This window comes from Carcharhinus amblyrhynchos, chromosome 35 (assembly GCF_965287045.1).
Source record: "Carcharhinus amblyrhynchos chromosome 35, sCarAmb.v2.hapA, whole genome shotgun sequence".
Classification (NCBI taxonomy): domain Eukaryota; kingdom Metazoa; phylum Chordata; class Chondrichthyes; order Carcharhiniformes; family Carcharhinidae; genus Carcharhinus; species Carcharhinus amblyrhynchos.
Genome location: NC_137358.1, coordinates 16820123 through 16846571, shown reverse-complemented (window position 1 = coordinate 16846571; position 26449 = coordinate 16820123). Strand labels below are relative to the sequence as shown.

At 43.3% G+C, this 26449-nt stretch overlaps 1 protein-coding gene across 3 annotated transcripts in view; it reads left to right on the top strand.

Annotated features, from left to right (window-relative positions):
- Positions 1-26010, top strand: part of rangap1b (Ran GTPase activating protein 1b) — a 65164-nt gene extending 39154 nt beyond the window's left edge. For all 3 annotated transcript variants that reach the window (XM_080217662.1, XM_080217664.1, XM_080217663.1), the window contains exons 11-16: positions 7418-7583; positions 9232-9342; positions 12416-12518; positions 14108-14196; positions 20816-20937; positions 24754-26010. In XM_080217662.1, coding sequence (XP_080073788.1) covers positions 7418-7583; positions 9232-9342; positions 12416-12518; positions 14108-14196; positions 20816-20937; positions 24754-24823 — 661 coding nt within the window. In that variant the 3' untranslated portion in view covers positions 24824-26010. The remainder of the gene's footprint in view (positions 1-7417; positions 7584-9231; positions 9343-12415; positions 12519-14107; positions 14197-20815; positions 20938-24753) is intronic.
- Positions 26011-26449: the final 439 nt, after the last annotated feature.

Sequence of the window (26449 nt, the reverse complement as noted above, 5' to 3'; positions counted from 1 at the left end):
GATCAGCAGAATGTGGAAAGGCATCCTCCCCAACTATCTACTCTATTTCCCCAACTTTTATTTGTTTTAACAACTTGGATGAAGGAATGGAAATTTTATATCCAAATTTGTGGGTGACACCAAACTACAAGGGGCAGCTAGTGTTAAGGCAGGAAGTTGCAAAAGGAAATAGACTATGTGAAGCATTAACAGATGGATTAATGTGTAGGCAAGTGTGAGGTCATGTACTTTAGACCTAAATGTTAGATCTGAGTTTTGTTTAAATAGTCGCTTGGTCATACAGAACTTGAGTATTGCTGAAAAAAGTGACGTGCTGTTAAAACTTTTGATCTTGCACTCATCAGAATCAGCTCTGCAAGATAAATCAACAGTTTATACTGTGTGGGAAGAGAGTGTTGATTAGTTGGCAAGTGGATTGTTGTTCCTTTTCACTGTTGGTTTTGTATAGCTGTCCTGATGAATGCAAAATCTTTGATAGCTTGTCGTTTTTTTAAATCAGCAGTGTTGGGAAATCAGAGGAATTTGGGAATCCAGATGTACAAATCGTTTAAACAACTGATGGGTACAAAATAAATCAAGAAGCAAATGGAACGTTGGCCTTTACTCAAAGGAACTGGGGTGCAAAAAGGAAGTTGTGCTTCCATTGTAATGAGTCCTGTTCACCTTTGAGTATCATCCCTGAAGAAAGTTGTACAGATATCGGATCCTGTATCTGAGAGCTCGGGGCCAGATCTGGAGATTTTCTGGATTTTTGTTGCCTGGGGAGGGGGGAAAACAGGTTGATTTCGCCACCAAGCTGTGACAAGGAAAAGATGGGGGCAGATCAGGCTGGCTTCCACCATCAATCCTGGACCCAAAGAGCAGAGGATCAGTGTGCCGTGATTTTGATATGGCTGACAACGGTGCCTGAGGGATTGGTTCCAGAACAGGCTGTAGTTTTCAGGGCCTTCCTTCCAATGCCAAAATGCTGAATGTATTCGAGAGGCAGCTAGATATAGCACTTGGGAAAATGGGATTAAAGCCTAATCCTGCTTTTTGTCCATAATCTATTGATTTGGACGATCAACCAAGATCATAACGAATGGCGGAGCAGGCTCTTAGGGCCAAATGGCCTCCTCCTGCTCCCATCTTCTGTTTTTGTGTTTCCAGAATCTGGAGCATCGGATAAGGGGTCTGGCACCCGTTTATGTTTAGAGAGAGTCCAGCATTGATTCATCAGCATGATAACATTAAATCGTATAAACCTAACAGTGCAGAAGGAGGCCATTCAGCCCATCGAGTCTGTACCAACAACAATCCCACTTGAGCCTTATCCCCGTAACCCCACATATTTGAGTATCATCCCTGAAGAAAGTTGTAATCCCTCTAACCTATGCATCACAGGACACTAAGGGGCAATTTACCATGGCCAAACAACCTAACCCTCACATCTTTGGATTGAGGAAGAAAACCGGAGCACCCAGAGGAAACCCATGCAGACATGGGGAGAACATGCAAACTCCAGAGTGTTGGGAAATTGGCCCCAGGTCCTTGGCACTGAGGCAGTAGTGCTAACTGCCGTAGTGCCCAAATCACACAGACAAGTTGTATAAACTTGGTTTCTATTCTTCTGAATTTAGAAGAGTTTGTGGTAATCTGATCAGTCATTTAAAAAGTTTTGAATCAGGAATGAGCTGAATCACAGTCGACTCGAGAGCCTGAATGGTCCACTTCTGTTCCTATGGACAACATGAAAGTGGGCTATTCCCTCCAGTTAATCCATGTTGGCATTTACCCTTCATGTGAGAAATTAGTCCTAATACATTTACTCAGTCTGTTCTCACATCCCTGCATCCACCTATCCACTCTACACACCGGTGTACACAATTACGACCTCTATCCCTGAAAGTGATTTCTGCATTTTCACAATTGTCAGCAAGTTCCACTGTCTAAATCGCCCATTATTGAAGCCTCTATCTATGGCCTCTCATCCCCAGTCACTGCTATTTATACTCTCCTGTCATTCCATAATTATGAATTTGAGAATTTCCCTCCAAAAGCTGCATTTTTCTAATGGGGAAAAGTCTTAGCTTTGTATTTTCTCATGCCAAGCAGCTGGTGAATTCTCATTGCACCCTCTCTAAAACTTTTGGTACAGTGGCGTTACTACACACATCAGAATATTGTGTAGGTTCAACTTTTAAATTTGATGTGGAGGTGCCAGCATTAGACTAGGGTGGGCACAGTAAAGTGTCTCAACACCAGGTTAAAGTCCAACAGGTTTATGTCATATCACGAGCTTTCGGAGCGCTGCTTTTTGATCAGGTCACTTATCTGATGAAGGAGCATCTCTCCGAAAGCTCGCGATACCAAATAAACCTGTTGGACTTTATCCTGGTGTTGCGAGCTTTTAAATTTGTTACCTTAGGATAATTGTAATCCTAATAACTTGTACCAAGTCCCTTGACTTTTCCGCAATATCTTCTCTTCTGAACAAATCATTCCTGTTACTCATTTTAACCAAAATGTTTCGCCTCGCACTTTGTGGTAGAATTGCCTCTTGCTACTTTGTAACCTGCTCCACATCTTATCAGTTGCCCCTTTGTAACTTCCTCTGTCTGCTCTTTGAAGAAAATAAACAAGTAACTCCTATTTTTACTATCATCAGCAGATCTCACAACACTTCCTATGCCTGTGTCTGAGCCACTGATGCACACAATGAGCAGAAGTGGCCCCAGAACTGTACTGTGGATCGCCACCGCCTACTTTAAAAACAAAAAGCTATCCTTGACTTTTTGGTTCCCCTTTTGAAGAATACCAGTCCAGTTTTACTATCCCACCCTCTCCCAACTGCATTTCCCTTAAATATCCGGTGGCAAAGTGGTTAGCACTGCTGCGTCTGGGTGCCAGTTTGATTCCCAGTTTGGGTCACTGCCTGTGTGGAGTTTGCACATTCTCCCCATGTCTGCATGGATTTCCTTCCACAGTCTGAAAGATGTGATGGTTAGGTGCATTGGCCATGCTAAATTCTCCCTCGGTGTACCCGAACAGGCACTGGAGTGTGGTGATTTACAAGCATCAGAGTCTGGCGATTAGGATTAACTTCAAAGAACCAAGAAAATTACAACAAGGCCTTTCAGTCCTCCAAGCCTGTATCGACCATGCTGCCCTATTGAACTAAAACCTTCCGGGGATCATATTTTCTATTCCCGTCCTAGTCATGTATTTGTCAAAACGCCCCTTAACTCATTATCGCACCTGCTTCCACTACCTCCCCATGGCAGTGAGTTTCAGGCATCCACTGCCCTCTGTTTTTAAAAAAAAGACACACTTGCTTTATACATCTCCTTTAAACCTTGCCCCTCGCACCTTAAACCTATGCCCCCTAGTAATGGACTCTCCCATCTTGGGGATGGGGGAGGTGGGGGGCAGACCTCTGACTATCCACTTTGTCCATGCCCCTCTCAATCTTGTAGACTTCTATCAGGTCGCTCCTCAACCTCTGTTCCAGTGAGAACAAACCAAGTTTCTCCAATGTCTCCTCGTGGCTAATGCCCTCCATACCAGGCAACATCCTGGTAAATCTTTTCTGTAACCCTCTGCAAAGCCTCCACATCCTTCTGGTAGTGTGGCCACCAGAATTGAACACTATATTTCAAGTGCGGCCTAACTAAGGTTCTGTAAAGCTGCAACATGACTTGCCAATTTTGAAACTCAGTGCCCTGGCCGATGAAGGCAAGCATGCAATATGTCGCCTTGACCACTATCTCCACCTGTGTTGCACTCCACTTCGTTGTAGTGTTAATGTAAGCTAGCTTGTGCTAATAAATAAACTTTACTTTTTTTATGATAACTTATCAAAGGCTGTCCTAATATCTATCCACTGTGTTTCCAACTCCTGCCCCCAGTTTCACATGTCTGTTACCACTTCAAAGATTTTTCTTTTGAGGTTTGTCAAGCATTGTTGCTCTTAAAATCCATACTCATTGCTTCTAATGATTTTTTATTCAATGTGTTGTAATTTCCTCCTTCTGACACTTTCCCTACTGCGGATGTTAAACTAACTGATCTGTAATTACATGTGTTAGCTCCGTCGGTCATTTTAAAAACGAGCACTTCTTTGGCGCTGATCCACACCTGAGAATCCTGAAGTACAATTTTGAGAACCGTGACATTTTCCTTCCTCCACCACCCTCAAGATTTTGTATGTATTCTGTCAGTCTTGATGCTTTGTTTTCCTTTAATAATAATAATTGCTAATCCTGTCCTCTGCCAGCTCAGATTTGCTACATCTTCTGTATCCTTCACTTGCGTAAACACTAGTGCAAAGTACTTGAACTGTGTCATTATTCCCAGATTATCTGCAAATCACCAATCCACTCCTCTCTGGGTCACACACTGCCTTTAACAATTTCCTTTATGCTGAAATAATTTTAAAATCCTGATGAAACCCGTTTTGTCTGATCTACGTTTCATGGGGCTGTGTTAAAGCCATGCCTTTTTGGATGAACTCTTGGGGTCAGGATCACAAAGGCAAGAAATAAAACCACTGCAGCAACTGAAGCTTGTTTTCAAGGATTTGGAATAATGTATGAAACGGTGAATCAGAGAAGGTGATGGGTTGCAACCTAAAGTGTCTTTATTAGTGTCGCAAGTAAGGCTTATATTAACACCACAATTAAGTTACTGTGAAAATTCTCTTGTTGCCACACTCCAGCATCTATTCAGGTACACTGAGGAAGAATTTAGCATGGCTAATGCACCCTAACTAGCATGTCTTTTGGACTGTGGGAGGAAACCCTTGCGGACATCGGGAGAACATGCAGACTCTGCACAGACAGTGACCCAAGCCAGGAATTGAACCCAGGTCCTTGGTGCTGTGAGGCAGCAGCGCTAACCACTGTCCACCTCAACCTAAAAATTAGGACTATGTTAGGTTTAATGAAATGTCTTCATTTGCCATTTGCAGTTTATCTCTATCGTGCATATCCAAACTTATTACAGTTTTTAAATCTGGCCAAAGATTTGATAAAACACTTGTATTGGTAAAATATTTGCTGTTTCTCTGGATTTTTTTCATCAATTATATTTTGGCTGACCTTATCCTTTTATTGCACCAAAATGTTTTGCACCAATTCTGTTTTCCTCTTCAGGATCTCCTCTTCAATTTTAGCTGGTTTCTAACTTCTGTCTATTTAGTTTTCTTCCTTAATAGAATGTATGCAACACTCTACCATGCCGATCTCTCTTTCAAAACATCACCTTCTTGCTCATCAATCCAATATGTCAGATTTTCCTCCGCTAGCTAGCTTCTCATTGTGTCATCTGCCCTGACCCATTCTTAATGTCCTGGTGTTGGTGTTAGCATTTCCTTTCCAGTTGGTATTTATCATAAAAATAAGTAGTTACCATAATCCTGGAGGACTGTAGGCTGCACTCTCCATTGAGCTTACAGGTGGCATTCACCCACAATCAGTTTATCAACCTGATCTGTTTAATTACTTATACCATATATGGCAGTGGTTCATCTCTTGCAGAACTGCTAATTTTCCATTGAGAAAGGATTCCAGAAAGATTTTAGGAATGCCATTCCTTTTTATCTGCATGTGCTCTCAAAATCTCTAATTGAATAAGTAACAGACAAAAAGGAAAAATAAATGGTAACAGTCCATGCTGGCAGGTAGAAAGTCTGTTTTCTACCCCCCACCTCCTCATCTGTTGGACTTTCCTCCGGGTGCTCCAGTTTCCCCCCCTCAATCTAAAAGATGTGCTGGTTAGGTGTGTTAGCCGTGCTAAATTCTCCCTCAGTGTATCCGAACAGGCGTGAGAGTGTGGCAACTAGAGGATTTTCACTGACTTCACTGCGGTGTTAATTAATGTAAATCCACTTGTGACACTAACAAATTTTGAAACTTTAAAAATTAAACCATTTGATCAAATCTGAGGTCTTCAGTTCTTTATAACTTGTTAAGATAGGTTGTGCAAGTCAGTAGTGTACTTGTGGCCATTAAGAATGGTAAATATCTATTCCATCTCAAATTGTGTCTCAGGAGAACATAATGCAGACTTTTGGATTAAAAGTTTCTGCCTAGAGTATAAATCTTAAGTGGACGATATTATATACATATTCTTACAGCCTCACCAAGGAGATTTCACCTCCAATTTTTCCTCTCTTAAAAGCATGCACTTGTATTGAGGTGCAGGTTTTTGCTCTTGTAGCAGTTGCCATCTCAAGTGGCCACGTGCAAACTTTCAGTGCGAAAGTGGTCAAATAGTTTGACTGGAGGGTATTCAAGCTAAGCTTCTTTCTTTCCTAGCCCTCAGTCTATGGAGGTACAAAATGAACATCATAATCCTAATCTAGCTGAGAAATTTTTGGCCATTGTTCTTCTGTTTTATTGTTGTTTACTCAACACTGCCCCCCCCCCCCCCCAAAAAAAAAGACTTTAAAAGTCTCACTATGACAATTATTGGTGCAAGTAAATGAAACTTTTCCCCATTTCATGTACCCAGCATTTACATCAAGCAGTACAGGTAAAACCACAAAGACAGCATGGTTAGCACTGTTCCCTCTCGGCACCAGGGACCCAGCTTCGGTTTCCGTCTTGGGTCACTGTCTGGAGTCTGCACATTCTCCCCGTGTTCTGCAGTTTCCTCCCACAGTCTGAAAGATGTGCTCGTTAAATTCTCCCTCGGTGTACCCAACAGGTGCCAGTGTGTGGTGACTAGAGGCTTTTCACAGTAACTTCATTGCAGTGTTAATGTAAGCCTACTTGTGACACTAACAAATAAACTTAAGTCCTGTCCTAACCTAAGCTCACATTTTCATTTCAAAGACTGCATTGACTCTCTCCACTATTAGTTCTCCACTATTGTTCAAAATAGTCAGTGGGAGAGCAGGACCATTTAGCTACTAGGTAGTGTTTTAAAATGCTAGAGGAATTAATTGTTGGAATGTGTGTGTCACTGGCCAGAATGACGTCCGTTGCCTATCTCTCTTCACCTTCGAGGTGGTGGTGAGCTACCTGCTTGATTGCAGCTAAATAACTTGCTTGGCAAATGAGAATCAACTGCATTGCTGTGGGTCTGGAGTCACATGTAGGTCAGACCAGGCAAAGATGGCACATTTCCTTCCCCAAAGCACCTGCATGAACCAGTTTGTTGGTTTTTACAACAATCTAGTGTATAAATGGTCACTATTACAGATATTAGCTTCTTCTTTCAGGTTTATTTAACTGAATTAGTCTCCAGCTGCTGTGGTGCAGTTCAAGTTCAGGTCTTGGGATTATTAATTCAGGCCTCTGATTTGCCAGTCTATTCAAATAATCACAAGCCGCTATTCCCCTCATTAGAACTTTGTATGCTTGACTTCCTTGTGTATTCAGGCAGAACGTTGTTATGTTGAGCAACGTTAATACAGTTCTCTTTGCTATTAAAGTGATGATGAAAGTGATGGGGATGATGATGAGGAGGATGATGATGATGATGACTTGGAAGATGAAGAGGAAGATGAAGATGAAGAAGGAGGTGGTGGAGAAGAAGACGAAGAGCAGGAGCAAGAGAAAGCATCACCAGTTGATCAATTGATAGTCCAACCATCTGTGGTAAGCCTTGAGGAAACCAATGCAATACCCCATAATCTATCGCACCACCAAGCTTCATAAGATTAGAGGTTATTCCGGTAAATTAGAATTACTAAGTGATAAGTTGGGGTTTTAAAAGCATGAAGGTATAGGAAACTTGAGGTTTGTGGTTGCCAAAGGATGGCCAGGGAGAATCCTCTGAGGGGGGTGGGGGGAGGGTTTCCTTGTTAGGAAGGGAGTGGGGATTCTGAAACAAGGAAGGATTTTGTATTAAATTACTGGCGTTCGGTTAGTTAAAATTGAAAAAAAAAAGTTAACTTTTTTGAAACCTCTTAAGACTTCACTTTTGTAATACCTTCTACTTTGAGTTCTGTTTTCCAGAGAGAATTGCAAGCCACTTTCTGGTGTGTAAGCAAAAGTGAAGGAAAGTAGACATAGGGTCAGTACTGCCATTTTTAGCGCATCTTATGATTTCTTCCCATTCAGTCAGTCACTCGACCTCTAACTGTACAGCCTCTCCCCCTTGATGGCCTGAGGTGTGTTAATAAAATAATTATGTGCATAAACCATTCTGTACATTACATAATGGTTTGGTACAAAAACCCACTGCTCCTCTACATGTTCCACCAGCTGGCATTCAATTTCAATTTTCTGACCTCTGCTTCAGGTGTTGATTTCTGCCTTGTGTTACCTTAATTACAACAAGGAACAGACATGAAGATCGAAATGCACAGAAATGTAACCAACCCAATGGATAAAGCCCCTCAAATGTCTTTTAATTTAATCCATTCTTATTCTGAGGCAGTTTCAGAGCCATGACTGAGAGCTAGCCCCTACTGCACCAGTAAGTGACCACAGGGTGGCTGGTATGGGAAAGGAAACAGTACCACATGAGCAAATGTTCTTTCAACACTAGGGCTGAGATATTAATGGAGTAGAGTAGATTCAGTCTTAATCTGCACCCAAACCTGGCCTTGATGCTTATCAGAAAAGATGTCCTATTCTGCATCAACTCTTAGTCAAAAAGGCACAACACAATAGTCTAGAATTATTGAGTCAGTTAACAAACTAATGATGCAATGAGGTTTGCCTTTGGTTATCTCTTCATTTGCTGGATTGATGTCTCCAGCACCACCCTGGTTTGCTGCCTCAATAAATTCTCCACCAGTGACATCTTGGCGAAATAAAAAGATGGGCAGTGAGCCAAAAATAGAAAGGGGTTAACTTAAAAATTTGATCCGAGATGGGTTGTAAAGAGCATGTTTAAAAATTGGAGAGGGAGGCCAAAATGTCTGGGGAAGGAGTCCCCTCAGCTGAAGGCACAGTGCCCAATAGGATAATGGATGTGAGACCAGCCTTGTTTGGGAGTAGAGGATATAGATGTGAGGAAGATGATTTAATGGTGTCGGAGCCCCTGTAGGTCAGTGAGCTCGGAGATGGTGAATGAGTGGAAGGAAGCTGGTTTCGGAAAAGATAACTGGCGTGAGTTATGGGTATTTTGCATTATGGAAGTTAGGAGACTGGGCAGGGCGATACTTTTATTGACCTGTACTGATCTGGTTCTAACACCCTGTTTTTAACCATTGCTGGAAAAGAAGCCGATAGATCAGTCTGTCCTCCAGTTCTGTTCTGTGCTTCTCGCTAATTGCTTTTTGATTTTTTTTTCTAGAAAACCATCTCAGTTGCTCCGACATCAGAAGCCGCCGCATTCTTGTCTTTTCCATCTCCAGATAAACTCCTTAAACTGGGATCTAAACGGTCGCATCTGATTCTGCAACAGGTACTGGCAGCATAGCTTGTGTTTTCTTTATCAACACATTGCCTCACTAAAATTACTAATTTTCACATATATATTCATGTATGTAGTGAGTTGATGGGTTGCCAGACTCGGTTGTAAATGGAGGTCATGAAACGGAGCGTGATTTATTTCTCACCCAAGGCCATCTTTCCATCAGATATCATGGGACGAAAGTGGGAACTTGCCTAGTTTTCCTCCAATCTAATGCAAATTGTAATATTCTTTAAGCCACTCCACTCAAGGTAACAGCACAGACTGAAAGATGTTTTAGTCAGTTTGCCTTCCTTTGCCAACCAGGTAATCACGGGCTAATTCTTCAAGAAGAAATCTGTCCCTGCAATAATGAGTGTGTCCAGTGGTGGACCACAGCAATTGGAGCTGGGACCATTGCTGTTTCTGGTGTGATGTAGATGTGATTGTGGGAGATGTATGCTCAGTAAATTTGCAGATGAGGAGAAAATTGCTGATGTGGTGAATAGTGAGGAGCAAAGCCTTGGATTACAGGATGAGGTAGACCTGGGCAGGACAGTGGCAAATGGAACTTAACCCTAAAAAGTGTGACGTGATGCATTTTGAGGACTAACAAGGCAAAGGAATACACAATGAACAATATGATTCTGGGAAGAACAGAGAACCAGAGAGACCTTGAGGTGCATGTCCAAAGATCCCTAAAGGCAGCAGGGCAGGTAAATGATTTGCTTTGGTTATTGTCACATGTATTAATATAGTATTGTTTCTTGCACACTATACAGACAAAACATATCGTTCATAGAAAGAAAGAAGAGAGTGCAAAATGTAGTGTTACAGTTATAGCTAGTGTAGAGAAAGATCAACTTAATGCAAGGCAAGTCCATTCAAAAGTCTGACTGCAGCAGGGAAGAAGCTGTTCTTGAGTCGGTTGGTAAGTGATCTCAGATTTCTGTATCTTTTCCTAACAGAAGATGATGGAAGAGAGAGTGACCGGGGTGATTGGGGTCCTTAATTATGCTAGTTGCTTTGCCAAGACAATGGGAATTGTAGACAGAGTCAGTGGATAGGAGGCTGGTTTGCATGACGGACTGGACTACATTCACGATCTTTTGTAGTTTCTTGTGGCCTTGGCCAGAGCAGGAGCTATACCAAGCTGAGATACAATCAGAAAGAATGCTTTCTTTGGTGCATCTGTAAAGCTGGTGGGAGTTGTAGCTGATACGCCAAATTTTCTTTATCTTCTGGGAAAGTGGAGGTGTTGGGCTTTCTGAACTGTAGTGTTGGCATGGGGGGACCAGGATAAGTTAGTGATCTGGACACCTAAAAACTTCCTTTCTACTTCATCCCCATTGATGTAGACGGGGCGTAAGATGGCTAAGAAGATATATGGGATACTTGCCTTTATTAGCTGGGGCATTGAATGTAAGAGCTGGGCAGTAATGATAGTGCTGTATAAAACACTTGGGCTAGAGTACAGTGTGCAGTTCTGGCAGCCACACTATAGAAGGATGTGAATGCACTAGAGGATGCAGAGGAGATTCACCAGGATGTTGCCTGGACTGGATGTTTCAGCTCTGAAGAGAGGCTGGTTAGACTGGGGTTGCTTTCCTTAGAGCAGAGAGGATTGAGGTGGGACCTGACTGAGGTGTACAAAATTATGAGGGACACAAATTTGATGGGAAGAACCTTTTTTCCCTTTAGAGAGATCAGTAATCAGGGGGACTAGATTTAAGGTAAGGGGTAGGATACTTAGAGGGGATTTTGAAAACAAAAAACCTTTTCACCCAAAGTGATGGGAATTTGGAACTCACTATCTGAAGGTGCGACAGAGCTAGGAGCCCTCAAGATTTAAGGAGCATTTGAAATGCCATTGCATACGTGGCTACAGAACAAGTGCTAGAAAATGTGATTAGAATCGATAGGTGCTTGACAATGCAGACATGATGGGCCAAAGGGCTGCTTTTTGTGCTATAAAGCTCTGACTACTTGGCATCCCTGGGAAAGAAAAGGAGGAAAGATCCAGTCTGGATATTCTGATCACTGCTAGACCATCCATAAAATGCCATGTGAGAGCTTAACTAGAGTCAGGTTTGATTATGTAGCCTGTTGGTACTCACTTTCTAGTCTCTCCACCTCCCTCCCCACAAAAGGAATGACCATCACAGCTTTTAAATCTTACCTAAGCACAAGCTGATCTCTTCAGGAGAGGGTGGTAAATATTTTGAGGGAATAGGATTAAGCATGGAGATTGAGGTGCTGGAAGTCTTGAAGCGCACCATGGTAGATAAATCTCCAGGACCTGATGAAATGTATTCCAGGACAATGTGGGAGACTAGGGAAAAAATTGTGGGTCCCCTAGCAGAGATATTTGAATTATCGATAGTCATGGGTGAGGTGCCTGAAGATTGGAGAGTGGCAAATGTTGTGCCTCTTTTTAAAAAAGGGCTGCAGGGAAAAACCTGGGAACTAGGCTGGTGAGCCTGACATCTGTAGTGGGTAAATTGTTGGAAGGTATTTTGAGAGACAGGATCTACAGGCATTTAGAGGCACAAGAACTGATAAGGGACAGTCAGCATGGCTTTGAGTGGAAAATCATATCTCTCATATTTGAGTTTTTTGAAGGGGTAATCGAGAAGGTAGATGAGGGCAGTGCAATTGATGTTTACATGGACTTTAGCAAGGCCTTTGACAAGGTACCGCATGGTAGGTTGTTGCATAAGGTTAAATCTCATGGGATCCAGGGTGAGGTAGCCAATGGATACAAAATTGGCTTGATGACAGAAGCCAAAGGGTGTTTTGTAAAGAGTAGTTTTTCAAACTGGAGGCCTGTGACCAGTGGTGTGCCTCAGGGATTGTTGCTGGGTCCACTGTTGTTTGTCATTTATATTAATGATTTGAGTGAGAACATAGGAGGCGTGGTTAGTAAGTTTGCAGGTGACACTAAGATTGGTGTAGTGGACAGGAAAGAAGGTTATCTTGGATTGCAGCGGGATCTTGATCAATTGGGCCAGTGGGCTGACGAATGGCAGATGGAGTTTAATTTAAATAAATGCAAGCTTTTTCCTTTTGGATGTTGTCTTCACAGATCGATCTATCAGATGCGGAAAAAGTTGTCCAAACATTTCTGAAGGTGGCTGCAGTCTACAAGGAAGACCAGGAAACCAAAGCTGCTGTACTAGATACTGCAGGTGACGTAGGCACCTTGTTTGTTTAACCTCCCATGATTCAGCATACTGGGATAGTTTGAGTTAAGATTGTGAATAGATTAGCTGCCCTGCGGGAAAATAACCACCACCTCTCCCTGGTTCTGCCGGAAGTGTCGTCATTCTTCGTACTTACTGGACCCCAGCTGGATGTGGAATCTGATTTCAGAGAGCTTTGAAATGAGCAAAAGCGCTGGCATTGAGGAACCTAATCCATCTGCTGCCAGTCAGTATGATCACTGTGCGGTTCATGTTAGTTGAACCATGGAACAATTGACAGCTTGAAATGCAGATGTGGTATTGGTTGCTGTATGGATAGCTCCTCTGTAGTGATTCAGTTTACTTCACGCATATAGGAAACTGAGCCAACACCACAAACAATGACTTCTTAAATTGCAATTGGTATCCTACATCTGCTTAAAGAAAGATGTGATTGGCATCTCTGCTTCCCATTTCCAGTGAGGGAGCCTGAAATGGTCTGTCACGCACTAAGTCTTCATTGCCTCTTCTTTGAGCTCTTCGTTGCCTGTGGGCCTTTGAAAAGTTGCCTACTATCTGACGTTAAAGTTTATTTATTAATCACATGTAAGGCTTATGCTAACACTGCAATGACGTTACTGTGAAATTCCCCTAGTTGCCACAGACTGGCGCCTATTCGGGATAATGCACCTAACTAGCACATCTTTCAGAATGTGGGAGAAAATCGGAGCACCCGAAGGAAACCCACACAGACACTGGGAGAACGTGCAAGCTCCACACAGACTCAAGCTGGAAATTGAACCTGGATCCCTGGCGCTGTGAAGCAGCAGTGCTAACTCAGCGTGATGCCACCACCAAACACATCTTTCCTTGACTCCCTCTGTCAGCGTTCCACAAAGATCATTTCCCTCTGGGATAACCTAGTCCACTCCTCTGCTATACCCAACATCTCTCCCATCATTCATGGTATCTTTCCATGGATTGCAGAAGGTCTAACACCTGTCCCTTCACCTCTTCCATGCTCACCATCCAAGGTCCAAAACATTCATTCTGGGTTAAGCAGCATTTCACTTGCATCTCAGTCAATTTGTGTATTTATTTGCTGCTCCCAGCGCAGTCGTCTTTATATCAGAGACCAAGTGTAGACTGGGTGATCGTTTTGCTGAGCACCTTTTGGTCTGTGCGCAGTCAGGATCTTAACCTTCTGGTTGCTTGCCATTTTAACAACAATCCTACTCCCATGCCCACATGTCTTTCCTTGGCCCGCTGCAGTGTTCCAGTGAAGCTCAATGCAAACTGCAGGAGCAGCATCTCATCTTCCAGCTAGGCACTTTACAGTTTTCCGGTCTCAACACGAATTCAACAACAAATGATTAGCTCGACCCCACTCAACCCCTTTTGTTTTCATTCTATTTAATCTTTTACTGTTTTCTATCTTTGTTTCTTTATAGTCTTTCCTCATTTCTCTTCCCCTTCCCACTCTTTCCCCCAGTGAAAGTGTTTGTTGAATAAAATTAAATTAAAAAGAAATGAAGGATATTGAAGTAATTGTTTTTTGGCATGGTTTTTTTCCTCCTCACCCCCTCCCACTGTAGATGAACTGTTGCAGAAAGCATTCAAGACCAGTGGATTTAAGTTGGATGTGTTCATTACTACTCTCTTGGTGTATATGGGACTTCTGAAGGTAGGAACTGACATGATGGCTACGATTTACCAGCCCCATTGATCGTGGGCCCAAATCCTCTTGTGGCTGCTAAATCTCGAGTGGCCGAAAACACGATTTGCACCTTTTTTGGGCATGAACCTGATTTCCATAAACTAACATCTACTTTGAACAAAGAACAGTACAGCACAGGAACAGGCCTTTTGGCCCTCCTAAACGAAAACCGTATGCACTTAACGGAGTCTGTATCGTTCCATTCCCATCCTAATCATGTATTCATCTAGATGCCACTTAAATGCCATTATCGTACCTGCTCCCACCACCTCCCTGGGCAGCGCGTTTCAGACATTGACCATCCTCCATGTATAAAAAAAAAACTTGCCTTGCACATCTCCTCTAACTTCCCCACGCACCTTAAACCTATGTCCCCTAGTACTTGTTCTTTCCTAGGATAGAAAAGTCGCTATCCACTTTTTCCGTGCCACTCATAATCTTGTAAACCCCTCAACCTCTATTGTTCCAGTGAGAACAAACTGAGTTTATCAGACCTCTCCTTGTAGCTAATACCCTCCAGACCAGGCAACATCCTGGTAAACCTCTTCTGTACCCTTTCCAAAGCATGCCCACCCTTCTGGTAGTCTGGTGACCAGAATTATACATATTACTCCAAATGAAGCCTAACTAAGGTTCTGTATGGCTGCCAGTTTTTATACTCAGTGCCCCGACTGATGAAGGCAAGCATGCGATATGCTTTCTTGCCTACTTTATCCACCTGCGTTGTCACATTCAGTGAGCATGTTTGCCCAGATCTCTCTGCCTGTCAATACCTCTAAAGGTGCTACCATTTAGTGTTTAATTCCTGCATGCATTGGACCTTCCCAAATACATTATTTCACAGTTGTCCAGATTAAACTCCATCTGCCATTTCTCTGCCCAGTCTCCAACCAATCTACATTGTGCTATATCCTCTGACAATCCTCTTCAGTATCCACAGCGTCATCAATTTTTGTGTTGTCAACTTACTAATCAGACCAACTACGTTTTCCTCCAAATCGTTTATATATACTACAAACAACAAGGTCCCAGAACTGACCCCTGTGGAATTTGATTCCATGATGTCTGGCCACGCCTTAAAACTCCCACCCAGTCAGCATGATGTCACGTTTGTGTGAATCATAAATGGAAACCAGTTGAGGATCTTGCTGTCATGTATAACCAGCAGGCAATGAGTGACATGGTGGGAAGTGATGTGGCACTGTCAAGCTGCCAGTGTCAGGGGGTGGGCCTTCTAGAGGAATTCCACCAAATGGGGCTTCACAATGTATAGAGGGGTGGAGACAGAGGGGAGAGCCCTGATGTGTTTGAGGAGGAGAGGTGCCCCAGTGTTGGGGAGGGGATGGTGTCCTGATGTCACATTACGGAGGAGGCGTTTATTTATATCGGGATTCCTGGCCTTGCCTGACTGTGTGAATCTTGCTTCCTCTTTTAAAATGCACAAAATTGTTCAATTTGCTGGGAAAATACAGCTGTGAAGCCGATGAGGAAACATTCTGTCCTGACCTGGTCTGACCTACATACTTGGGACAACTACCGTCTGAATCTACTTTGAAAAATCAATTTTAATTTACTACCTTCATATATAAGAACTAGGAGCCATCTGGCCCCTCGAGCCCACTCTGCCTTCTATAAGATCATGGCTGATTCTTCATGGACTCAGCTCCACTTAACCGCCCTCTCACCATAACCCTTAAATCCTTCACTGTTCAAATATTTATCTATCCTTGCCTTAAACATTCAATGAGGTATCCTCAACTGTTTCAATGGGCAGGGAATTCCACAGATTCACAACTGTGTGTGAAGAAGTTCCTCCTCAACTCAGTCCTAAATTTGCCCTTATTTTGAGGCCATGCCCCCTAGTTTCACCTGCCAGTAGAAACAACTTCCCTGCTTTTATCTTGTCTATTTCCTTCATAATCTTATGTTTGTATAAGATCTCCCCTCATTCTTCTGAATTCCAATGAGCATAGCCCCAGTCTACTCAGTCTCTCCAAATAAACCAACCTTCTCAGCTCTGGAATCGTCTAGTGAATCTCCTCTGCACCCCCTCCAGTGCCAGTATATTCTTCCTCGAGTAAGGAGACCAAAACTGTACACAGTACTCCCAGTGTGGCTTATTCCCTAAACCAGGTTTATTCTATCCAGTTTGGTCCTTATTTACTGGTATGTTAGCAGTATATTCTCATTGTGAAACTAATACCATGTTAGTACCATACCTCAGCTTCCAGAATGTGATTGACTCTGAAATGGCCAAACCACTCCATTTAGGGGCAATTGGGGATGGGCAAAAAATTTTGGCCTTACCAGCAACACTGTATCCCCTGAGCGAACTAAAATAAAGCATTGGTCTCCTTATTTAAGGAAGGGTATACTGAAACCAGCCCAGAGAAGGTTTTACGAATATTAAGTGGATTGTGTTATGAGGTTGAGCTTGTATCCACTGGAGTTTAGAAGAGTAAGAGGTGACTTGATTGAAACACATCTTAAGAGGACCCTTGCCAGGGTGGATTTGGAGAGGATGTTTTCTCTTGTGAGAGAATCTCTTTTTAAAAACAAAAAGGGGATTGCCTGTTTAAAACAGAGTTAAGGATAAATATTTTTCTTGGAGTTGAGCCTTTGCAACTCTCTTCCTGAAAAGGTGGAAGCAGAGGCTTTGAATACATTTAAGTTCCTGATGGATAGATTCTTGGTAAATGAGAGGGTGATGAATTATTGGAGTAGGCGGAATGCAGATTTGAAGTTACAACCTGACTGTCATTGTTCTTATTAAATAGCGGAGCAAGTCAGGGACTGAATGGACTGCTCTTTGTTTGTATGTTTTGTATTTAAACTTCTCTTCGACCTGCCGTGTTCAAAAGAAAACAGCCCCAGCACTTCCGATCTTTCCTCATTACTAAAACTCTCCAACATCATCTTTGTTCTAGTTGGATCACTTTCTCCCTGTAATATGATGATTGGAACTATGCAGTTTTCTAGCTATGGCCCTAATGTTATATCCAGTGCTAGTGTAACTCCATTACTTTTCTCTGCCTCAGCTGAGAGAAATACCTCACGTGCCTAGTTAAATAACTCTTCTACCTGCAACCTTCAGGTCTATTTCTGTCTCCACTTCTCAGCATTCTGCCATTTAGTGTGTTCCCTTGTTTTGGTTGTTCTCGATATCTTGCGCGTCTCAGGATTAAATTCCATTTTCCTGTGCAGCAGACCATTCCAATGATAGCTTCATCTCTTTTCCTCACCACCAACTACACAATCAGCTTTGGTATCACAAGCAACCTCCTTAGTCATGCCTCTGATGGCTTAAGTCATAATAAACAAAGAACAACCCAGCATGGGAAACAGGCCCTTCGGCCCAACGAGCCCGCGCCGCCGCATCACCCTACACCTATTCTACCCTGCATGTCTACAAATGGAACCCTACTCAGTCAGATTCAGGGGAGAATAGTGTCAATTTGGTAAAAACCGATCAGCCTAAGAGCACATCTTTGGGGTGTGGGAGGAAACCGGAGCGCCCGGAGGAAACCCACGCAACCACAGGGAGAATGCGCAAACTCCCACAGACACAGGCCCAAATCCATGTGTCTGCACAGCCAGCAGTGCTAGTCACTGAGCTGTTGCGGCGCCCGTCTACTGGTCCAGGATCAAGCACACACACCGACATGAAGTACTAGGCCACTCCTGGACTTCCAAGAGCAGCCCACGCACGACCTGCTGTGTGCATGCCCCTCGCTTGACACGAGGTGGACCTCCACCTGTGGAATAAAGACAAAAAATATTAATCATACAGCCTGCCCTTCCGGTGTCTCCCGAGGTTTAACCCTATTTAATAGCCCCTACCATATCCCTCCACTCTCGTTTCACTCATGTGCCTATCTAACTGCACCTTAAATGAGTCCAACGTTCCTGCCTCCACCACCTTTTGCAATTTTTGCAATTCACCACAAGAGGCATGGGATCTAGTACTGAGCCCTGAGAACCGTACTGGGGGAAATCTTCCCAACTCTCAAACACTTGCCAAATGTTACCACTGAGCCAATTGAGCCCAACGTGCCACTTTCCTGTGAACCCCCTGCACTTTTATTTTTCATCAGTCTGCCATATAGGACTTTAAAAGCCTTGCTAAAATCCTTGAAGGCTACAGCATAAGTGCTACCCTCATCTCTCCCTATTACGTCCTGAAAAATTGCAGTCAAGTTAGTCAGACATGATTGTCCCTTAACGAATCCTTGGTTACTCCACGTCTTTCTAAAATGATGCTTTGTAATGTCCCTCAACATTTTTTCCATTAATTTGCTCACCATCAAGGTTAGGCTGACTGATCACAATTCCTTTAACTCTTTCCTGCCCTTTCAAACAACTGTATGAGGAAGGGGTTTTCTGTCACCATGCATGTGCAGTAAGAAGTCTTACAACACCAGGTTAAAGTCCAACAGGTTTATTTGGTAGTTCAGCTTTTGGAGCGCTGCTCCTTCAGTGAGTGAGGAGATGTGTTCACAAACTCAATTTACTAGATAATGGTTGGAATATAAGTTTTTACAGGTAATCACGTCTTAAAGGTACAGACAGTGACTGGAGAGAGAGCCAAGCACAGGTCAAAGAGATGTGTATTGTCTCCAGCCAGGACAGTAAGTGAGATTTTGCAAGCCCAAGCAAGTCTTGGGGGGCGGGGGGGGGGGGGGGGGGGCGTTACAGATAGTGTGACATGAACCCAAGATCCCGGTTGATGCCATCCTCATGTATGCGGAACTTGGCTATCAGTTTTTGCTTGGCATTCTGCGTTACCATGTGTCGTGAAGGCTGCCTTAAAGAAAGCTTACCCGAAGATCAGAGGCTGAATGCCTGTGACTGCTGAAGTGTTCCCTGACAGGAAGAGAACACTCCTGCCTGGTGACTGTCGAACGGTGTTCATTCATCCGCTGTTGTAGCAGCTGTATGGTCTCGCCAATGTACCATGCCTGGGGACATCCTTTCCTGCAGCGTATCAGGTAGACAACGTTGGCCGAGTCACAAGAGTATGTACAGTGTACCTGGTGGATGGTGTTCTCACGTGAGATAATGGCATCCACTGTCGACGATCCAGCATGTCCTGCAGAGGTTGCTGTGGCAGGGTTGTGTAGTGTCAGGTTCTGAAGGCTGGGTAGTTTGCTGCGGACAGTGGTCTGTTTGAGGTTGTTTTGAAGGCAAGAAATGAGGGTGTGTGGCCAGTGGAGATTGGCATATAATGGTCAGAGGCCTCATTACTTTCTCCTTTGCTTTTCCTAGCAGCCTTGGGTGCCTGTCATCCAGGATTGACAATTTATTGACTTCAAAGTTACGATTACCTCCCTCACTGTTTTGCCCCATTAAATATTTCACATTTTTCTTTAACTACAATATCCCTGCTCTCTCTCCCTCTGAAATCGGACACACGTTATTCATTAAGAGCAATGCCCATATTGTACACATCTGTACGTTTTTAGTGAGACAGTGGTTTAGTGGTGATGTCGCTGAACTAGTAATCCAGGGGCCCAGGCTAGTGTTCCAGGGACATGGGTCCATATCCCACCAGCTGCCGTGGTGGAACTTAAATTCAGTTAATAAATCTGAAATTGAAAGCTAATCTCAGTAATGGTGACCATGAAACTATTTTTGATCGTTGTAAAAATCCATCTGGTTCGCTAATGTCCTTTAGGAAGGAAATCTGCCATCCTTACCCAGTCTGGCCTTCATGTGACTCCAGAGGCACAGCAATGTGGTTGACTCTTAACTGCTCTCTGAAATAGCCAAGCGAGACTCTCCGTTCAAGAAGGGGCAGTTAGAAATGGGCAACAAATGCTGGCCTTGCCAGTGACACACACGTCCCATGAAAGAAACACAACTTGCTGTCTATAATCAGTCCGACCTGTTGTACCTAGTACTTATCAGAGGTTGATTTTGCTTTGATATATTTTCATATCCCCTCTTCACCAACATGATTTCCTTTTGACTTCAAACCTGAGGTTTCAATACCTCACTAGCATGGGGCAGTATTGAGTTCTTGGTATCCAATATAACCTTCCCTTTTTACTGGCCTTTTATTTTCTGTGTGATTTGGCATCTGGCTGTGTCTATATTTGGGGGTCCTTCTTTATTCTTTCTGGGAACATTTTTGTTCTGAACTCCCATCTGCTACCGCTGCAGGGAGCTTCATAACGCAGTGGAGGACCAAGTGAGTGTACAGAAGAGAATTACAAGCAAAATGAGAACAGATTAGTGGGTAATACAGACACTGAAGGATGAGAAAGAAGATCTTTACAGGCTGAGTAGGGTATTGGTTTTAGTGAAATTAGACTGCTAACATCGCAGTAAATGAGGATCGAACTAGATAGAATAAACCTAGGTAGAGGAGAGAATTAAAAATTGACATTATTCAAAAGTAGGTCCAGATGGCACACCTCCTAGTTTGCTCTGGGAAGTTGTTAATATGGAAATTGTGGCCTTACCTTCTGAATTATGATAGAGAATGCAATGAGCCAAATGGCCTCCTGGGCTGTATCATACTATAATAGTGTCTCTTTAAATGCTGTGATTTTTGTAACTTTTTTTTTGCATTGTATTTTTCCAGAGTGAAGAGAAGATTAAAGTGGTCAGTAACCTCATTGGACCACTGACTGTTCTCAGACAAGTGATTCAGAAGAACTACTTTCCCCGCTCTGTGATTCCCATCCTCAGTGCGTTCCTTAATAAGTAAGCAAAGACTTTTTTCTTTTCACCTCCCCCTGTATTAATTTACTTCAGTGAGACTTCATGGTACAGCAAATTTCTGTCTCTTTTACTACCAACAGCCTTGTTTGCCCAGATGAAGCCAGAAGTAGGTCTGTGCAGGTGTATGCTTCCAAAAACTCTGGCCTCCCTCTGTTTCAAAGAGTGGCTGGTTGTAAGAAAAGGGCCTGGATAGTGAGTGGATGTCCAAAGAACATGGAGGTCATTACACTCAGGGAAGAAGGAACCCTGACTGATTTCCCCCTGTTCTGCTTTCCATCCTCTTCTTGGCCCAACTGCAATGTGGCCACGTGTAGTGTTTCCAGCTCTTCCCTTGATACAACAGCCTGGTATTGGAGCCTGGATCCTACAGGTCTGGATAGCTCAGTTAGTCAGGGATGTAAATTTCCAGCATCCACAGCTTTCGTTTCACACCAGTGTCACCAGTAGAATAGTGCGGATGCTGGAATCTGAAATGAGCAGGGGGTGCTGGAAAAACTCAGCAGATGCTAAGGCCAGAAAGCATCAACATTTTCCAGCCTCTTCTGGCTCTTTGTCAGAACTGAAGAGAGGGAAAATGAGAGATTGAAACAAAACATAGCAACATCAAGAACAAAAGACAGATGGCCTGGCGTGGGAGGGTTTGCATTGAAGCAATATGTGTATGAGATATTTACAAAAGGGGTTTGAGGTGGGAAAAGGACATAATCTAATGGTGGCACAGAGGCTAGCACTGCTGCCTCATAGTGCTGTGGACCTGGGTTTGATTCCTGGCTTGGGTCACTGTCTGTCTGTGTGGAGTTTGCACGTTCTCCCTGTGTCTGTGTGCGTTTCCTTCGGGTGCTCCAGTTTCCTCCCACAGGCTGGAAGACGTGCTGGTTAGGTGGATTGGCCATGTTAAATTCTGTGTACCTGAACAGATGCCGGAGTGTGGCGACCAGGGGATTTTCACAGCAACTTCATTGCAGTGTTAATGGAAGCCTACTTGTGATTCTAATAAATAAACATAAAGCTGCAGAACTCAACGTTGACTCTGTTGAAACATGTTGAACTGCAAGATGAGATGCAGCTCCCCCCAGTTTGCACTGGGCTTCACTGGAATAGTGCAGCAGGTCAAAGATGGACATGTGGGCAAGAGAGGCAGATGCTAAGTTAAAATTGCAAGCAACAGGCAGATTGGGGTCAAGCTTGTGTCTACTTAAATCAGAGAAGTTAAAGATTTTTTAACATGTTTATCATGGCAAATGCAGTAAAATTTGGGGAATAGTATTTCTCAGTAGTACTCCTACAATATAGACAAAATTATTTTAATATATTACCTCCAAAGCTTAGAAATGCACATGTATGCTTACAACAATGTGATTCACATGTTCCTGAGCTGAAACCTGTTTTATTTTCTCTGATTTGTCCATCATCTTCAGCTTAGTTTAACTAATGCCTAAATCACTGTCAGGTCAGGCTTTTAATCAAATCCCTGTCACTTGTACCAAGTGTCGTACAAAATAATATGCACATTAATTCAACAAGCCAGTGACTGCTTTGAACGCAAGTAATGTAAAGTGCATTTACATCGTAAAAATAATGGGGAGGTTTTATATTTTTGGTTAATACTTCGTGGTATACATAGATCACAAGCAATCTTAAGTTTGCAAATTAGGAGGACCCTTAAAGCTGGGAGATGCATTGTTACAAATTAAGGAGCATTGTGTCATGAAACATGCAATGCATTTTCCCAATAAAATGGCACAATGTTGCCTGCTGTAAATAAATATCCCTATAGATCAAGAAGAAGGTAATATTTCCTTAATTGGTAACTGTTCATAGAACCGTAGAATCCTGCAGTGCAGAAGGAGGTCTCAGATCTACACCGACCACAATGCCACCCAGCCCCTATCGCCACAACCCCATGCATTTGCCCCAACTAGACCCCCTGATACCAAGGGGCAATTTAGCATGGCTAATCCACCTAACCTGCACATCTTTGGACTGTGGGAGGAGAATGGAGGAAACCCATGCAGACATGGGCAGAATGTGCAGACTCCGCACAGACAGTGACCCGAAGCTGGGATTTGAACCCGGGACCCTGGCGCTGTGAGGTAGCAGTGCTAACCACTGTACCACCCTTAGAATTTTAAGCCCTTGATTCTTTACCCAGGTAAGGAAGCTTTTTGTTTTATTTTAATGATTTGTGAGGATGTGGGCACGGCAGCATTTATTGCTCATTGCTAACTACACTTCAGAAGATGGTGGTGAGCTACTACCTTCTTGAACCTCTGCAGTCCATGTATTGCAAGATTCTTCTTTGACTTGTTGTAATTTACTATTGCTGTTTATTGCAATTAGGAGGCAGCACATTGTGGGGGTCTGGGGTCTCGTAGGCCAGACTGTATAAGGATGGCAAATTCCCTTCTCTGAAGGGCATTGGAAAATCGGATGGGTTCTTATGACAATCTGACCACCATTGCTAAGACTAGCTTTTGATCCCAGGGTTGCTTTTAATTAAAGTCACGTTCCTTTGCTACCTTGATAGGATTTGAACCCATGGACCTGAAACATTACTGGTGGTCTCTGTGGTACTAATAAACACTATGCTGCTGTACCCAGTACTCAGTAATGATTTAGCATTGGATGGAAGGTGTCCAGTGAATCTTTAATTATTACTGTTATTTTATATGCTATATTGCAAATATTTGCATCCCTGCTCAAAATGGGGAAGAGGATAAATCGTGCAACTACAGCCCAAAGTCAGTGGTGAGGTCGTTCAGGCATTAATACAGGCAACAAATTAACTGTCACTTGGAAAAATATGAGTTAACTGACAGCAAACATATTTGTTCAAACCAAATTGTCTTTGATTTAGCTCAATCGCACTTCTTAATTAGAGAGGATTGAGAGTATTGCAGTTGACATGTTTATGGATTTTCAAGGTCTGAAAGTACCACATGATAGACTTGTTTGTAAATTGGGAAGTGTTAAAGGGAATAAGAAGCATGGATAAGGAATGGGGTTAAGAAAGCGGATAATATTGATGATGCTTCCTGCAGCCTGACAGTGGTTAGCACTGCTGCTTCACAGCTCCAATGACCTGGGTTCAATTCCCAGATTGGGTCACTGTCTGTGGAGTCTGCACATTCTCCCCGTGTCTGCGTGGGTTTCCCCCAGGTGCTCCGGTTTCCTCCCACAGTCCAAAGATGTGCGGGTTAGGTGGATTGGTTATGTTAAATTGCCCCTTAGTGTCCTGAGATGCGTAGGTTAGAGGGATTAGTGGGTAAATGTGTAGGGGTATGGGGGTAGGGCCTGGGTGGGATTGTGGTTGGTGCAGACCCGATGGGCCAAGTGGCCTGTTTCTGCCATGTTTAAAGGGGGCAATTTGCAAAGCATTTTAGGAAAGAGCAGGGAAGCAGCATTCACATGACATCTTCTAAAGAGCAAGCATAATGTTTCAAGTTTATTTATTAGTCACAAGTAAGGATTACAATAACACTGCAATGAAGTTACTGTGAAATTCCCCTCGTCAACACACTCCAGTACCTGATCAGGTCAATGCACCTAACCAGCACATCCTTCCAAATATGGGAGGAAACTGGAGCACCCAGAGGAAACCCATGCAGACACAAGGAGAACATGTGCACACACAGTGACTCGAGCTGCAAATCGGACCCAAGTCCCTGGCACAATGCTAATCACTGTGCCACCGTGCTGTTCCCCTAGACGCAATAGGGTGAAGTACCATCTCGTGCACTGAGTCTTTCTCTTTATTTAAATCTTGTTCTAATCTCCATTCTTTATTTTTAAACATAGGCAGAATCGTGCTTTTGACTCCTGCCAGAATGCTAAATACACTCTGTTAGAGACCATGAAGAATCTTTAGTATCATCCCTGTGACGTGGGAGCTGGTGCAACAAGAGAAGGACACGGGACTAGGGATTGTCCATGCATTACTCAGCAGCTGCTGCAGAATGGCCCTTCAGGCTGCACAGTGCCGAACGCTTCACTTTCTTCGTGCTACAGACCAGATCCGTTGCTTCAGTTCAGCTCGCATCCCTGGCGCCCCCCCCTCCCCAACAGTTTGCAGTAGTTTCTGGTCAGAGCTAACTCCAGACTCTTCTCTGCTGCTTCCAAGTGAAAGCAAAATTGGAGCCGGATTTTGGTGGCTGTCATTCCTTTTCAAGCAAAAGAGATTTGCAGGCTCTTGATGACTCGTCTTGCGTAGCCTTGGCCTATTCTGGTGGTGGGAGGGAGAGAGTGGAGCATAGCCAAATTTCCACGGCCCTGAACAACTGAGTGATGTGTGCTTTTGCAGCATTTTATTCAGACTCGCAGTGCTTTCTAAAATTAAGCGGACATTTCTCTCATTTTGCAACTTCTTTGTGTCTGACCCAGCTGACCTGGCGAGAGAGAGAGCGGGGCAAACTTCATATCGGAAAATCTACAGACTGATACCTCAAATTTCAGAAATATATTGATGTCATCTGCTAACTTGTGTACGGACCTCAGAAGTAAATAGGTTTATAAAGTTCTTCCAGATTTCTATAATAATCCATTCTAATACAGGTCATAGTACAAAATAGTTTATTTGCTGTTTCCTACCCTATCAAATAGCTACTGTAAATGGCTGTTGCAGGGTCACCTATCCTTCTCCACCTCGCTGTTTAACAGAGGATTTCTTTTGTAGGCTTTGGCTGGTCTAGTTACTGTTAGTTCCACCTTGGTATCTTCTGACATCCCACCCAGAAACACAAAATTGGAGATTTAACTAAATACTAGTAGTTTCCCTAATGGACTAGCTGATCATAGGAACCCTTGTCATACAGATCTCTATCTCTCATCCCCCATGGGGACACAGATAAGGGGCACCAAAGTCTTGTTAGATTTGGTCTTCGCACGCACGAATTAGCTGAAAGGAATCAGTCGGTGTTCCCATTCTTGATTCCTGTTGTAGGTCCGAGTGGAATCTGTACATGAAAGGTCCAACAAGGGCAGAATCAAGATCCTCTATAATGTAGCCTGTCTTTGAACGTCTCACTAGCTATCTAACTTTACCCAAGAACAGTCACTTTGAGGTACGTAAATCTGCGGACTCTTGTGGAACCAGATGCTGCCAAGACTAGTTGTCCTCTGGCGAGCAAAATAGAGATGCAATTTGGGTAAGAGAAAAGCGAGCGCTACAGGCCTCGCTTTCTAGTCTATCATAGTCCAGCACATCTGCAAGTGGAGATGCTTGAAGTTTTCGAAATGTAGGTAGAAAAATAGACCTTGTGGAAATAACCATAGTCATACCCGGTGATTGGAGAGAGTTATGGAAAAGCTCGCTGCCAGTAACCTAGAAGGAGATGTGTGAATCCAATCCCAGATTTTGAAGAAATGTATGAATGCTGCTTTGTGTGGTAGATTTGAGTTATGCAAAAGGTAAAACTACTGAGCGATGAAGCTTCCAATCTGTGTTCTGTTCCTGCATACAGATAGGTGCTAGTGAAAACCCCAGTGTTTTCAGAAC